Raw genomic sequence first — 14,883 nt, 5'->3', positions numbered from 1 at the left:
TAGGCTCCAACCTCATCACTCCTCACAGATTTATTTTATGGGCAGAAACTTGAGGAGTGGTGAGATAACATCTTAAACCCCACTAGCCGGAGCCTGCAGGCTGGGGTGATGGTGGGGCTGAAAGTATGAGCGCAGTACTGGTGCAGGGCAGCGGTGATTGTGGAGAATGACGCATGTCAAGTGTGAAATCAATGCAGCTTGAGTGTCCTGCCCCGCCCCATTACTTTGTTGAACTGAAAGGCTAAAATGCTAGCCTTATATCTTCTTTATATCTGCTTTAGCTACTACTAGCTACTACTACCAATCCCTTTTCCAGATTTGATCCAATATGATATCTGAAACCTACTGACCAACTGGACCCTGCAGATTTTTATCAGTAAAGAAATTAAGTATTGTAAGTTCATTGAGCTGCTCAGTGTCTTGAAACTGTGAAGTGAATTTGTTGGATCAGCAGGTGAACATGAAGAAAGTTTTGAGTTTGCTTTAATTGGATTTAGAAAAAAAGACTCTATTACTATTACTATAACTACTATTTGAGCACTCTATTTGAATATTTACGGTAATTCCTTTGTCTTTGAGTCTTTCTTACTGTCCCTGTGTGTATCTTTGTGTGTTCCTGCAGGCAGGTCAGACGGCTTTGGACCAGGCCAGGGAGCACAACAATCCAGATGTGGCTCTTCTGCTGACCAAAGCCCCCCAGGTAAAACCAGTAACTCCAGTAACATTTTAGATCCTTATTCTACAAATTAACCTGTGATTCGTACAAGACTCTTTCCTGTGCGTATACTAAGGGATCAATAATCTGTCCTATTTTCCTCACTGGTCTTTCATTATGATTCCAGTTGTGACTCCAGTCGTTGTGTTTCCTGTGTGTGTGTTCAGGTGCAGAGTTTTCTGCGTGGCAGGAGTGTGAGGAAGAGGAGAGACAAACTAAAGGCGGAGGGCCGAGCTCAGTCGGTGCCCAGAGACGAGATGCTGCCCTGCAAGGTGAAAACATAATTGTGTCAAAGTAATAATTGGGTTGGTCATTTAATGCGTTATTCTGCTACTTCAAAACCTGAGTTTTTTTTGGGTTGTAATAGCTGCAGCATACAAACACATCCTATCATAGTGCGTCCACTAAAGTTCTTTTTTTCCACTGACAGGCTCAGATTGTTATTCTGACAACATTACAGAAATGATCCCTACAGAGATAGACCTTTTTGTTCCAGAGGAAGATGGTGTTTTTAACCAGAAACAGACGTTGCATTGCTCTCTTCAAAGACACCAGACTCCATTGATAAAAACACTAATTTTACTGTACGGAACATCTGAGTTTCTGGTCTACCGCTGCCTCAATTTGTTAGCTTGTTTGTGTTATTGTGTGACTTTGGTGTTTTAAATAGTTATAGTTATTAGGATCAAATACAATATTTGTTTAAACTAACCACTTGAGGCATCAGCAAATCTTGACTCTGACTCAAAGTTTGTTCTGTGAGGTAAAATTACTGTTAGTTTTTTGAATGGAGTCTGGTGGCTTTGAAGAGAGAAATTTAACGGCCAGGGACAACTCATGATTTTATTTAACCTTTAAGCTTCCATTCAGTGGAATTAATCTGGATGTCGCGGGCAGCACTGAAACACAAAAGTTGTATTTGATTTCTTTGGAAACTTTTCCAATTTTCACTAGAATTTAAGAGATGAACAAACATGACTTACCTGAATGATGATCGATGGTTTATGAGGTAAATTAAAAAAAATATAGTTGGCTATTAGAAAACACATTTTATAGTGATAGTGAAACCCACCTCAGATGTTGCTCTTTAACATTTTTAAGATTTTTTAAATACCTGAGTACCAAAGCATTTCCTGCTCTACCTAACCTTTCCCTCTTCCTGTTCCCTGCAGGACAGTGCGTCTGCTGCAGAGGACACACAAAGCAGCGACCGAGCCGCCTGTAAACACATGGAGGTGACCGAGTCAAACACCAGGCGGGGGAAGAACAGGAAGCAGAAAGAAAAGGTATTTCCCTGAGGTCATCTTAAAAAAAACATCCTCTGATCTATATTGATGTTTTTGAATTATAGATAAGCAAACGGTTCCTTGTTGAAGGTCTGTACTGAGGAAGACCAGATGGAATAGATGCTAACCTCTAGGTGCTGTTGATGTTTCAGCCGTCCTTGTCGGACCCCCTCCGCCGCAGAGAGACCCGGCACAGCGAGCCCCTCCACAAGAGGAAGGAGAAACTGAGAGGAGCTGCGTGCGTCCCTCCTCACAACTACAAAGCCTATCAGCTGTACACACTGTATCGCAGCAAGGACGGAAAGATCATGCAGGTGAGCTCAGTCAGAGGGAACATTATGCTTCATCACTGGACATGATCCTGATTCTCTCTTGATTTAATCCCTAAACCTGATGAGTTTATGGTCTCAATCTATAGTTTCAAGTCTTCTTCCATACAGCATGATGTTCATTTAGTCAGTTATGGTCCCATTCAGAGTCACAGAGACCATAAAGCAGGAGATGCTTTGGGGCGGGGCTACCTGTGATTGACAAGTTACTACTACAGCGACCTGAAAAATGTCTTCAGCATTCAGTTGTACTAAAAGACCTGGTCTTGAATTTTCACTAGCTTAATTAGCATCCCAGTTAATATCACAGTTACTATGAATTACAGATACACCTTGCTTACCTAGCTACTGCTTGTGTTAGCTGATATTTAGCATTTGCTACCCCTTTGCTCCTGTCCTGCTCCAACTTCTCTTCCAAACTATGGTCACTTCTTGCTCCAGAAAAGAACACAAGCTGTTAATGCAAAATGCAAACCTTGAGGCTCCAAACAGTAGTCCACAAACCTTAAAGTGGCACAGTACACTGCACTTAGTTTCTGCAATGTTACTCTTGTAGGAGGCTCTCAATTCTTCCCTCCCATATGAGGGAAAACAGTCCTACAAATAAACCTACTAAAATACACGTTGGAGGAAGCTAGCTTGAGAGCCTCACTGTGTGGACACATAATAAATATATAATATAATGCTAGTGAATAAAAGCCCTGTACCTGGTAGTTTGCTGGTCCTCTGTGTGTGCTTTGTTGTTGATGTGTTCTGTACTGCAGGCTCCTCTGAACGGCTGTCGCTGTGAACCTCTCATCAATAAGCTGGAGAACCAGCTGGAGGCCACAAAGGAGGAGATGAAGACCGAGATCCACACGGTGCAGGACCTGATGAACAGCAAGATGGGCCAGCTGGACCGCAAGAACAAACACCAGGTAGCACACGCACACGAGCACAGCTGGAGAGCTGACCTTTATTAAAGCTCACATGCTGCATTTATTAGCTGGGTGATGGTATATTGTGATCCTGAGAGGTCAGGGGTCAAATCAAAGCTGTTTCAGATTCTAATGGGTGCATCACAATTCTCTTAAATTCATATTTCTAATCTTTTGTGTTTGTATTTGCTTTTATATGAGCTGTCTAAATAATACTGCAGGTGCACAGGAACCTTTTCCAGGACAGAGCTGTGGTTCTTTTACTGCTTAAAAAACGAGTTCAGAAGAATAACTGTGATAATGTCTAAATATTGTTTACATTTTAAGAGATGTTTTACTTCCTGCTCTGCACAACAACATTCACTCTTCCTTAGACGTATTTAATCAGATACAGATCAGAAAATTACAGTGCACCATAAGGTGCACGACACATGTCGTCACAGTGTTGTACTTGGATGAATGCAGGAATGCGTATCAACACAATCAGGTTTGTAGGCCCAGAGTCAAACACAGGAGAGGATCATGGGAAGTTAAACAAGACAATGTGATGTTTACTCTACAGCTGACTGACGAACACTGAGTGCTGTAATTACCCGGCTGCAGGGATTTTCTCAGATCACTGATGTCTAAACCAGTTGTATTAAGCAGATGTTATCTTTGCTGTCGAGTTCCTGCCTGCTCTCCTGCCCGTGTGACTATATGTGACTTTGTGTGACTCGTGGTTTCACCGTCAGATCCGAGCTCTGGATAAGATGACGGTGGAGAGGGTGTCTGCGGAGAGGAGCGAGTGTGTGCAGAGGATCGAGCAGCGAGCTCTGCAGGAGAGAGAGGAGGCAGAGAAGAGACAGGTAACACTCACCAGCTGTGTAACTCTGCATTTGTAATGAAGGTTTAAAATGAATCTAGTTTGAACTCTTTACCTGCTGTGTTTTGTATAACACCAAATACGACACATACGATTTTAAAAGGGGTATTTTTCAACCTAGGCCAAACCGTTACATAATATAGATGACTAAAAGGTTAACAAAAAGTGTTGGAATTGGACCTGAATAAACGATCAAAGCAGCAGTGGACTGGCAACATAATGTGACCTGAAGTAATAAAGACTCCTGTGTGTGTATGTGCTCTTTAAGCAGGCATCCCTGGTCAGCGAGCTGAAGAGCTGGTGTCTGTCCAAACTGCAGAACATGGAGGTCCGCTTCACAGGAGACCCCAACAAGCTGCAGCGCTGCTCCTCTGTGTCAGAGGGCCTGAACGAAGCCAATGGAGCCGGACTCACCGTGCTGCCCTCCGGCTCCCAGTGCCTGGAGCTCCACAACAGCCCCGCCCCTCAGGACTCCAGCTGGGGGGAAGCCAGCGTGACTGAGAGCGGCACGAGCAACCACTACTTTGTGGTTCACGTGGAGAGCTCTCCAGGTAACAGCTGCTCAAACAGTATCTCCCAGGGAGTTCTTTACTGATATTTAAAGATTTTTTTTAGCCTTTTATGCCTTTATTCATAGAGAGGACAGAGGATAGTGTCGAAAACAGGGAAAGAGAAAATGGGGGTGACACGCGGCAAAGGGCGGGAGCTGAACCTGGGGCCGCCGCATCGAGGACTGCAGCCTTCATACAGGGCTGCTGATTCAACCACTAAGTTAAACCGGCGCCCTTTATTGATATTTAGTTGTACTTAAATCCCAGTGCCCTCCATCCTCAGAGACCACCAGGGTGCCCAACATACTGGACATTATGTTTAAATCCCTGTTGGTCTGGCAACAGAGCCTTGGACCTCCAAACGGGTACAGGGGTTCAGGTTTTTAGGCTCACTACACTGTCATCAGCTTTCATGGACATAAAGACCAAAAAAACTTTATTAGAGTAAAACAGGAAATAATGAACATATGGGACGTGGATTTTATGGTGGATTTAGTAAACAGTGAATATAGTACAGACACAAGTGTAAACTGCTGAGTGCAGTCATCAGGGTTTGTCTTGTGGAGAAAGAGGAAGCTTCAAGTGAAACCCTGAGAGGCTGGTTTGTTCTGCAGGCGGATGTGATTAACATTTAATGAGTTCAAGTTTCCTTTTTGGGACGGTTTGGGAAAGAATGACTTTGAGCTGCAGGAGAAAATCACGAAATCACTGCATAAATAGCGTGCCTGGCAGATTGAGTCGCAGAGTTACCCTGCATGTAGTCGGACTCACAGGATGTAGAGGGTGGTTATAAGCATGCCACTGGTTTCCTATTTCCCCTCCCACCTGCCATCTGCGTGCGACCTTTTTCAAAATCCAAGGTTGCTACGGGAAACAACTACAACCTTTGAGCCTGCATCCTTCCCCCAGAAAATATTGCGTTTTGGATCGTTCAATAAGTTCAGTTATGATGATAATAATTCTTTCCAGTGTTGTAGTCGAGTCACCAAACCTCCAGTCAGAGTCGAGTCTCGAGTCCCTGGTGTTCAAGTCCAAGTCCAAGTCCGACTCACCAAAGAAGAATCCGAGTCAAGTCCCAATTACCTGAGTCCGAGTTGAGTCCGAGTCACCAAAAAGAATCTAATTCGAGTCCGAGTCGAGTCCCCATTACCTGAGTCCGGGTCCTCGAGGTTTATTTATGCTAAAACTAAGCTGAGCTTTAACTCATCATCTGTGAGTCCTCATGTTTTTTAGAGGCTAAGATATTTCTAAAACACGGAGCCAGATGATCAATACATTATTATGAATTATGTTGAGCAGCTTTCAGGTGATTGCTTTATTGTGTTGTATTGATGTAGGAATCAAACATTTACTTTAAAAGATTAGAGAAGCTGTTTGCAGCGATTGTAAATGTGTGCAGTGATGTCACAGCAGCAAAGGATCATGGGACATTTAAGCAGCGAAACTAAAAACTGATTTAAACTGTTATAATTTGACAGGACAGAAGAGACTCCAGGCAGAACTGAATCAACTTTTAGCATCTTAGATAACAATCTGAAGACAGCTCTGATGGAGCTCAGGATTTATAATAAGAGGACTGTGAGACGAGCGTAAAGGGAGACCAATCATCGTTTCTGCTGCGGTGCGATCACTGCAGGTGTCTAATAAACTTAAAAATACCTGCAACCCACCCACTTAATTTTTTAAGACCCTGATAGCCTAATCTACAGTGATGATGACTGTAATCTTCACATCACTATGACACACCTAATGCTGCATACACATATCTACAAATTTACAGTGACAGTAACGTAGCTGTACATTAAACTTTGTTTAAATTAACATCACACATCATCGTATGTGGATATTCTTTTTGTGCACTTCCAGGTAGCTCTCTAACATTTGGTGTAAAATCTTTGAAAGCAAACCGCACGATTCGTGGAGCCAGAACAGCTGCTGAAAAGACGGCGAGCGAACGTGCATGCAGGCGAACCCACGTGACAGCCCTCGTTCCAAACTCAATAAATTATTAAAAGTCTGAGTCCTCCTCTCCATCTTTCGAATCCGAATGCAGTCAATGCGCGAGTCAGAGTCCAAATCCAAGTCCGAGTCAGCAGTGCTCGAATGCAAGTCCAGGACTTGAGTACTGCAACACTTCTTTCTATGATTTAGCCATTTCAACGCCAGGTCTCATCTCCTCACGTGCACAAAAACAAGGTGCTGCATCCTCGGCTTAGTGCTGTCCAAGACAGTTAAAGAAATATAGTCAACTAGGAGTGTATTTTGTCCCTCAGTGCAGAATTATGATGGATTCAGCCAGACCTTTTCCCAGTGCTGCAACAGTTTTTAACTAAATGCTGAGATAAGTTTGGCTTTAAAGGCTTATATTGAATAATAATGAGCAGGATGTAGTCATTCAGGTATTTTTAGAACTGGGCCCTATATTTTATTATTTGAGCTGCAAAGGAAACATGTGCTCATTAAATCTCTCTTGAAATTTAACAGATGGAAATAAAGCTCATAATACAGACGCCGCCTCTCCTGCAGCAGCAAAGACCCCGCTGTCATCTGTCCAGGTGGTCCGGCCCAAAGAGCGATCGGTGATCTGTGCTGAGGCCCAGAGGAAGAACCAGGACCTGCAGGACGTGGACATGACGGAGTGCAGGACGAGGGGAGGCAGGACTCACAGAGCCAGCAGCCTGTCTCCGGCCACAGAGCGGCGCTGCAGCAGCAGGACTGAAGCTCCCAGAGAGCGGGAGCGAGGGCGGGACAGAGGGAAGCACCACAGGAAGCACTCCCAGGGCAGGACTAAGTCAAAAGGGGCTGCAGGGGTCAAGACTCTGGAGGTCTTTGGAGACCCGCCCAGTGAACCCTCGTTTGCTCAGGAGAAGGACAACATGCACGCTCTGGAGGTGACGCAGTACTTCTTCGAGGCGGTGTCGACGCAGATGGAGCGCTGGTACGAGAGGAAGGTGCAGGAGGCTCGCTGGCAGGCCAGTCAGAGGGCCGAGGCCGACAGAGCCGCTCTGATCGAGAGGATCACCTACCTGGAGGACGAGCTGCGCATGCTGAGGACTAACAGACATGATGACTGCTAACACACAGATCACATGTTTCTACCAGTGATGACCAACAAGGTCCATGTGACGCATGCTGACACAAAACGACAGCCAAATGTACCCATTCCCCATTTTCACACAGCAGCCATCGCCTTCTGACTTCACACTCAGGTTGGGGGGTTTAAATGCTGGAAACATCGTAACGTGAAGTTATCAGCAACTGAAAGAGTATAGATAGTGAATATCTGGAGGGACATTGGGCCATATTTTAAGATAAAACAACATATTTTATATCCACTACAGCTGAACGTCCGCTAAGGTTAGCATTCAGCTACTTGTTTCTTCTGATACTGTCACACAATAGGAAAAGGCATAATTCCTAGCTAAAGGTAACTCCAGCTAGCATGGAATCTATTAGCTTCTCCTAACTTGTAGTTGTGACATCATCAAATAGCATGTTAGTGGCTGAATGCTAACATTAGTTGTTGCGACATTGCTGTCAGTAAGGAATGAGTTATGAATAGCTATAATTTGTCTTTTAAGTTGCTGATCAACTGTTGAAATTATAACCTGAAATACAGCGGTGTAACATTTTAACAGCATTCAAGCTTCCCAACCTCAACTCAGCTTCAGAGAAAAATAGCCGCCATATGAATACGATGAATACTGAGGAGATAACTGCTGTAGGGCCTAGACCACAGAATCATGACCATAGACTGTATGTAAGAAATGGACGTAGCCATTGGTTTGTGGACCACTGTTTGCAGCATCTTCATGCCGTTGCTGTCTTGGTTTTTTGAAGCCACAAGTGACAATATTTGGACAAGAGATTGGAGCTGGCGAGGAGGGAGGGGTTAGCAAACACTATCATCATTATCATTATCAGCTAATGCTAGCAGTCCTTTAGCAAGGTGCATCCACAATGCATTGCAACTGTGATATTAATTGGGATGCAAATCTTAGCTAGAAAAAAAAACAGGCTTTTACTGAAAGTCTCAAACTTTTTCATGTAAATGAATGTCTGTTAAGTCTCTATCAATCACCGAATGAGGTAACACAATGGTGATTGAGCCTATGGCCCACTGATGAAAGCCTTTGCATTTGCAGAATTACAGACTGGGTGTCTGTGGCGACATTCACGGAAAAAATCACAAGCGGTGCCCAGTTAGTGATGCGTTTCCATCAGCCAGCAGTGGTTGGTCTGCCAGAGAGGGCAGGCGGAGCTAAGCGGCTGCACTTCCAGTTTCTGAAAGCCTTGCGAGGAAACGGCAATCTAGTATGACTGAACAAACAAAGAAAAGATCGATGACTATAGATACAACTTCAACAAGACTCGGTCAAAATCTAGCATGTGGCTGACCGCATCAGGTCAATGTGCGCTTTTGTGGGCAAAGTGTTACAAGGACTGTCCCTATGAGGCCGATGACAACGTGTTTGAAAGCAGGTGCGCACTGCGGACGTGGGTGAGGACAGCGGAGGAGAAGGCCCCACTACTCCCCAAACAAAGTATCCACAGCCGTATAGAGAGAGAGTCATGTCAGTGGAGGCCCAACATCCCTGATCCGCCATTGCGATGTCGCAACTCCCTCTCTCTCTACGGCTGTGAAAGTACCATCACTCACTCATTCAGTTAGTCAGTCAGTCAGTCACATACAGACCTGTGTGTAGGGCTGACCCCGGCAGTCAGCAAAAAATACGTGTGCTTAAGTAATTACCAATTCTCATCAGTGGGCAGTGCTCAATTGCCTTAATAATTATAAAGCTGTATTGAAGAAGACTTTAAACTAGAGATTGAGACCATAAACTAATGACAAAAATGTTTACTGAGGGAATAAACCAAGAGAGAAGTAGGGCCATTTTCTCATAGACTTAAGTACAATTAGACTTCTTTTTACCGCCAGTAGAGTCGCCCCCTGCTGGCCATAACAAAGAATGCAGGTTTAAGACACTTAAATGATGGAGGCTACGTCCACTTCTTAAACAGTCAACAGAAGCCTAGAGTTGATGTGTGCTGACAGTTGTGTAGTAATAAGGGCCGCTCTTGTGACTGCGTGTTGTAAATATACCAGTAGATATAAAGCTAGATTGATCTAATGTGCCATCGAAATGTTAGATTCACTGCATCACATGTTGTGTAAATGTAAAGTTTAACAGGCAGAAATGATCTGCAGAACATTGAGGGTGGACTGAATGGAGGATTTACAGTGTAATAAGCTTTGTGTTGGTGTCTGCATGCTGGGATCAGACCTGTGATTAAAGAGGAAGAACCTACTGCTTCTTTATGAAAATCAGACTGTTTACAACCACACTGAAGGTTTTTTTTTAGACTGGCAATAGTTGATTTTGCTGCATGGAGGCTGGAGTGTGCCCATTCAATAATTTAATTTAAGAATTGATTTGAAACAGTAATACACAAAAAGATTTATTAGATTCAAGATAAATTTAAATACAGACATTTTAAAAAGATCTCATAGTTAAATAACAAATAATTGTCAAATTCAAACTTCTTTCTAAGATCCCATTTTATCATTTGTCCATGTCAAATTTTATTTGTCTCCATCGTGGACGTGTTTCCATTTCTTTATTAATTGATTAAAAGGCTAAAGGAATATGCCAACTAAAAATATACACAGGTACACTGAAGTGTCATTTTTTCACACTTCAACAACATTGACGCCCCTCAAAGGCTTGAAGACTCAAGAAGCATTTCAGATATATCACCTTTTTCTTTCCTATTTGTTAATATTAACATTTTATAAAAGAATAAATACCTTTGACACCATTTTGACTGCACAAAGCCTTAACTCTAGAAGAGAATTAAACAATGTAAGTGTTTAATTATTCCTTTGGCACACTCCATCCTCCGTAGATTTGGAATAACGAGCCCCATGGGTAACTGTCAGACAGCTTCAAGATACAAATGTACTGCCACCTAATAAAGGAAGAACTAATCTGTTCTCACACATCCTTCCTCGTCAGCTTCCTGGAAGCTATCGGTGGTTTTGTGAGTTTAGCAGTAGATGTTAGCTGTAAGGTAAGTCTGGTGTCTTAGTTGTTGTTTACGATCGCCTGAAAGGATAAATAAGAGCTGATGCAACCCTCTGCAGACGGGCCAAAAAGTCTGCAGACAAAAAATCAACTATTGTTATAATTGTCCTTTTGCAGAAACAACAGCGGTTTCTCTTAAGGGGGATTTGTGAATTTTCAGTGTCTTCATTTTCATTCAGTTAAAAAAATAGTAACTCAGTAATGAAAATAATGAGTTACAGCTTCTGTCAACACTAAACACCCCCCCCCCCTCCCGATCCTGAACAGCTGACTACCAGTTATCTCGTCTCCCAGAAAGCAGCCTGCCAGTCTTGGTCTACCTGTACAGGATGGTCCTAACGTTAAAGGTGGATTGTGTTGAACATGTTGCATGAAGAAAGCTCAGAGTTGTGTTGCAGTATTACTGTCTGCTGTCTGTTTGCTGTTGTGACTGTCTGTTAAGCTAAATATCATTGAACTGCAGAGCCGTAGTGCTCCAGACACACGACTTTAGACGCACGATTGGTGTGTTTATGTTTAATACACATACAGCATTATTGTAGCTCTCTTAAATTATGTTATTGTAACTAATACTACCTAAAAAAGCGTCAGCTGATTTTAGTTTTAATATTTACTTTTTGATAAAACTGCACAGTGATCTGGAACTCACACATGCTCACGTCTAAAATGGTGTGTCTGTGGCTCTGCAGTGTGATGTTAGTTGGTTAGTTTTACATGAATAACACTGTGGATGTGAGTAATGCACTCTGAAAACATTTTGTATTAAAACATGATCTTTTTACGTCTGTCTGTGGTTTCAAGAGTTCCTGTTTAATACATATATTACATACAACACTTTCAAAGGCCAGACTCAGTCAGCCTCACAGGTTCATGTGTTCCCATGATGGACGGCGTCACAGCAGGCTTTCAGAACGATGCCTTCAAGTCAGTTCCTTTAATCCATCCTAGAAAAGGTGTCCATAACAGGTTTCCCAGAGTCTCCATCAATCACATGTTGGTCTTCACTGAGAGCCGCCTCCAGAGATCCAGATCAGTCTTAAGTCCACATCATCCAACAGTTTTTTAACTCTTGGCCAACGCCAAAGATTTCTGCAGCTCCTCCAGGTGGTTGTTAGCCTGTGTGACCATCATACGGATCGCGTCCTGCATGAATAATGAGAGGAATACAGCAGTGATAAACAGAGCAGAGGATGCTGGGAAAATAAACATATCTTTTGTACATAAACTCCATATGTAAAGTTCATGGGAATTAAGATTAATTTTCTAGCTTTTTCTGGAGCGTTCCATAATATCTCACAGTCTTGATTAGTTCCGAGCAAACTGTCTGCTGATGAGGATTGTGATTTAGGACTGAAAGAAATGCTTGAAAGCAGACCTTGAGTTAAAAATGTCTGACAACATTACAGAAAGGATCCCTACAGAGATGCACCTTTTTGTTATAAAGTAATATGATTTTTTTTTAACCAGAAACAGATGTGACATCACTCTCTTCAAAGGCACCACACTCAGTTGTTCTTCCTTACAAGAGATGGGAGTTGCTGCTCTACACCTGCTTGATTGGTTACTTTTTTGTGTTTTATATTGTTATCCATCCATGCATTGTCTTCCGCTTATTCAGGGCCAGGTCAAAGTGGCAGCAGGCTCAGCAAGGTGACCCAAGCGTCCCTCTCCCCAGCAACATTTTCCAGTTCCTCCTGGGGGATTCCGAGGCGTTCCCAGGCCAGACAGGATATATAATCCCTCCAGTGTGCTCTGGGTCTGCCGCGGGGTCTCCTCCCAGTTGGATGTGCCTGGAAAACCTCCAAAGGGAGGCGCCCAGGAGGCATCCTAACCAGATGCCCGAACCACCTCAACTGGCTCCATGCGATGCGAAGGAGAAGCGGCTCTACTCCGAGTTCCCCCTGGATCTCCGAGCTCCTTACCCTCTCTCTAAGGCTGAGCCCAGACACCCTCCGAAGGAAACTAATTTCGGCTGCTTGTATCCGTGATCTCATTCTACCCAAAGTTTGTGACTATAGGTGAGGGTTGGAATGTAGATCGACTGGTAAATCCAAAGCTTTGCCTTATGATGTTAGCCTAGATCCAACTTGGTATTTTTTAACACACAATATAACAAACTAATTAACTGATTGAGGCAGCAGTACACAAGCAACTCACTTATTCTGGAAGATAGAATTACTGTTTTTGTCAATGAAGTCTGGTGGCTTAAACAAAGGAAGTAACAGCTAGTTTAAAAGAGCATCATGTCACAATTCTATGTGACATGTAACAGAAAGGCAAACACAGTCACACTCTCTCTTTACCTGGTTTGTAGCGTTCTTGTTCCTCTTGAACTCGTCTCTGGCCCAGTCTCTGAGGTACTTCCTGTCTGCCTCGTCTGGAACATGCCGGATGGTCCTCAGCATGTTTCTATAAATCCCTAAAATCTTCTGTCTCTGTAAGAACTGACAAAGAATCTAAACTTTAGACTCAATCAGACAGCTACAAACTCATTTTCTTCTTTAATGATCTGAAATAAGTGTACTTGAAATACAACTCCATCTTTACCACATCAAAAGCTATAAACAGATACTTAATGCTTCCTCATCCTACAGAGTTTCATCCTGTTTTACTTAAATGGAATGACACGCCATTTACTGGTATCCTCGGAAAAGACTGCATTTCTTGACAGAGGAGTGTTTCATGTGATAAAACCAGAACTCCTGAGTTAAGGCCAACCGATATGTCGGCCGGTAAATATAGGCATATATATTTTCTAATTTATATTTTCTAACTCCATTGTTTATCCTCTCAGCACTGTCTGCAGCTCATGTAGCAGAGCAGCACAGCTGAGTAGACAGTGGTCCCAAATAGAATTGGTTAACAATTTATAATGTTATATATTATTTTACATATTGTTTAATACATTTATTTCTTTTTTTTTCATTAAAATCATGCTTCTCTGTCCATTTATAGGAATCATTTTAGGATGCAGCTCCAAAAACAAATCTTAAATTTTAGCTCAAAAATAGACTACAAAGGACATCCTATCAGAATCAGGCTTTATTGCCTAAATTGTTTACACATTCAAGGTACTTAGTGTTGTTAATGCATTACAGTAAACATAATAAATATAAATGAACAAATATGATAAACGTAATAAAAGTCAGGAAACAGCTGTACTCCTACTGTCGAGAACTTAAAAATATAAACAATAAACAATATAAATATCAATAATTTTTAAAAATATGTACAATATAGGCCTATATACTTGGTGTATGAAAAGAGCTGTGAAGGGTGTACAGGAATGTGCAAGGTTTTGCCAAGGCAGTTTACTGTAGCCTATAGAGACAATGTACATCAATCAATAATATCAAAATCAATATTATATGAATATTTCCTCTCTCAAATCTAAACAGGGCTGTATTTAAATAATCTCATATCCTTCGAGCTTTATTCCCGAAGATCTGTTTGATAAAGAAAAGACGCTGACAAAACTAAACGTTGAGCCTGAATACTACAGGCAGCGAGATAGCTAACGTGCTAATATCATTAGCATTACCGTATATGGATTATTAATGCTACAGTTAATAAACCAGTCTACCTTTTCCAACTCTTGGTAGTATTTACCTGTTTTAGAGTAAGCGCTGCGACCGGTAACCTTGAAATTGTCATCTCTGACAGCTTGATATAACAACTTGTGGCAACTAAACGGATGTTGTGATGGCTTCTTCTTCCCCCGTTGTCTATTGGCGGTTGGCAAATGGCTTTTAGGCGCATTACCGCCACCTACTGCACCACAGTGTGGGTGTTCAGTTCGGTCTTCTCCTAAGTCTCTAATCCCTACGCTTTTATGCACGTTTCTGCATAAAATACCAAACCCTTGGTCGTAAACTTTATGCTCCTTTTAACTGAGTGCACAGACGTCATGTCACTCTTTGTTTTCGATGCAATGTCCGACATTTTCCTCATTTTCTCCTTTTTTCCTAAACACGTGCAGGTATCAGAGGTTGTATGAATTAATGAACACGCCTCTCCGGCAAGGTGGGATAGTGCGCAATCACAGCTGTAGATCATCTCAAGTCCGACACATCTTTCATTCTCCCAATAATCATCATTATGCAGAGTAACAATAACTCAAACACTCCAACAGTT

General features: G+C 42.5%; 2 protein-coding genes across 2 annotated transcripts in view; one reads left to right on the top strand and one right to left on the bottom strand.

Annotated features, from left to right (window-relative positions):
* ankrd6b (ankyrin repeat domain 6b) overlaps positions 1 to 7,985 on the top strand; it is a 29,117-nt gene extending 21,132 nt beyond the window's left edge. Inside the window, exons 8-15 of the mRNA XM_069657293.1 lie at positions 623 to 700; positions 883 to 987; positions 1,888 to 2,001; positions 2,154 to 2,315; positions 3,095 to 3,247; positions 3,982 to 4,095; positions 4,384 to 4,663; positions 7,148 to 7,985. Of these exons, the coding sequence (XP_069513394.1) occupies positions 623 to 700; positions 883 to 987; positions 1,888 to 2,001; positions 2,154 to 2,315; positions 3,095 to 3,247; positions 3,982 to 4,095; positions 4,384 to 4,663; positions 7,148 to 7,740 (1,599 nt within the window). The 3' untranslated portion in view covers positions 7,741 to 7,985. The remainder of the gene's footprint in view (positions 1 to 622; positions 701 to 882; positions 988 to 1,887; positions 2,002 to 2,153; positions 2,316 to 3,094; positions 3,248 to 3,981; positions 4,096 to 4,383; positions 4,664 to 7,147) is intronic.
* A 3,022-nt stretch (positions 7,986 to 11,007) lies between these two features.
* lyrm2 (LYR motif containing 2) lies at positions 11,008 to 14,454 on the bottom strand. The gene is made up of 3 exons (XM_069657795.1): positions 14,359 to 14,454; positions 13,053 to 13,193; positions 11,008 to 11,892 (listed from the first exon to the last, which is right to left on the bottom strand). The coding sequence occupies exons 1-3, from the start codon at positions 14,401 to 14,403 to the stop codon at positions 11,812 to 11,814; spliced, it is 267 nt and encodes an 88-aa protein (XP_069513896.1). The 5' UTR covers positions 14,404 to 14,454; the 3' UTR covers positions 11,008 to 11,811.
* Positions 14,455 to 14,883: the final 429 nt, after the last annotated feature.

This window comes from Semicossyphus pulcher, unplaced genomic scaffold (genome assembly GCF_022749685.1).
Source record: "Semicossyphus pulcher isolate SPU_LCO1_2020_fin unplaced genomic scaffold, fSemPul1.0.p SCAF_11, whole genome shotgun sequence".
In the NCBI taxonomy this organism is placed as follows: Eukaryota; Metazoa; Chordata; class Actinopteri; order Labriformes; family Labridae; genus Semicossyphus; species Semicossyphus pulcher.
Note: the sequence above shows the minus strand (reverse complement) of the source record. Positions and strands in the feature narration are given on the sequence as shown.

What these genes read in the sequence shown, in the direction of transcription:
- lyrm2 (XM_069657795.1), bottom strand. Translation starts at nt 14,403, where the DNA reads ATGACAATTTCAAGGTTACCGGTCGCAGCGCTTACTCTAAAACAG. An exon ending in CAGCGCTTACTCTAAAACAG is followed by an intron (nt 13,194 to 14,358) that starts GTAAATACTACC and finishes ATTCTTTGTCAG; the next exon opens with TTCTTACAGAGACAGAAGAT. An exon ending in ACAAGAACGCTACAAACCAG is followed by an intron (nt 11,893 to 13,052) that starts GTAAAGAGAGAG and finishes TTATTCATGCAG; the next exon opens with GACGCGATCCGTATGATGGT.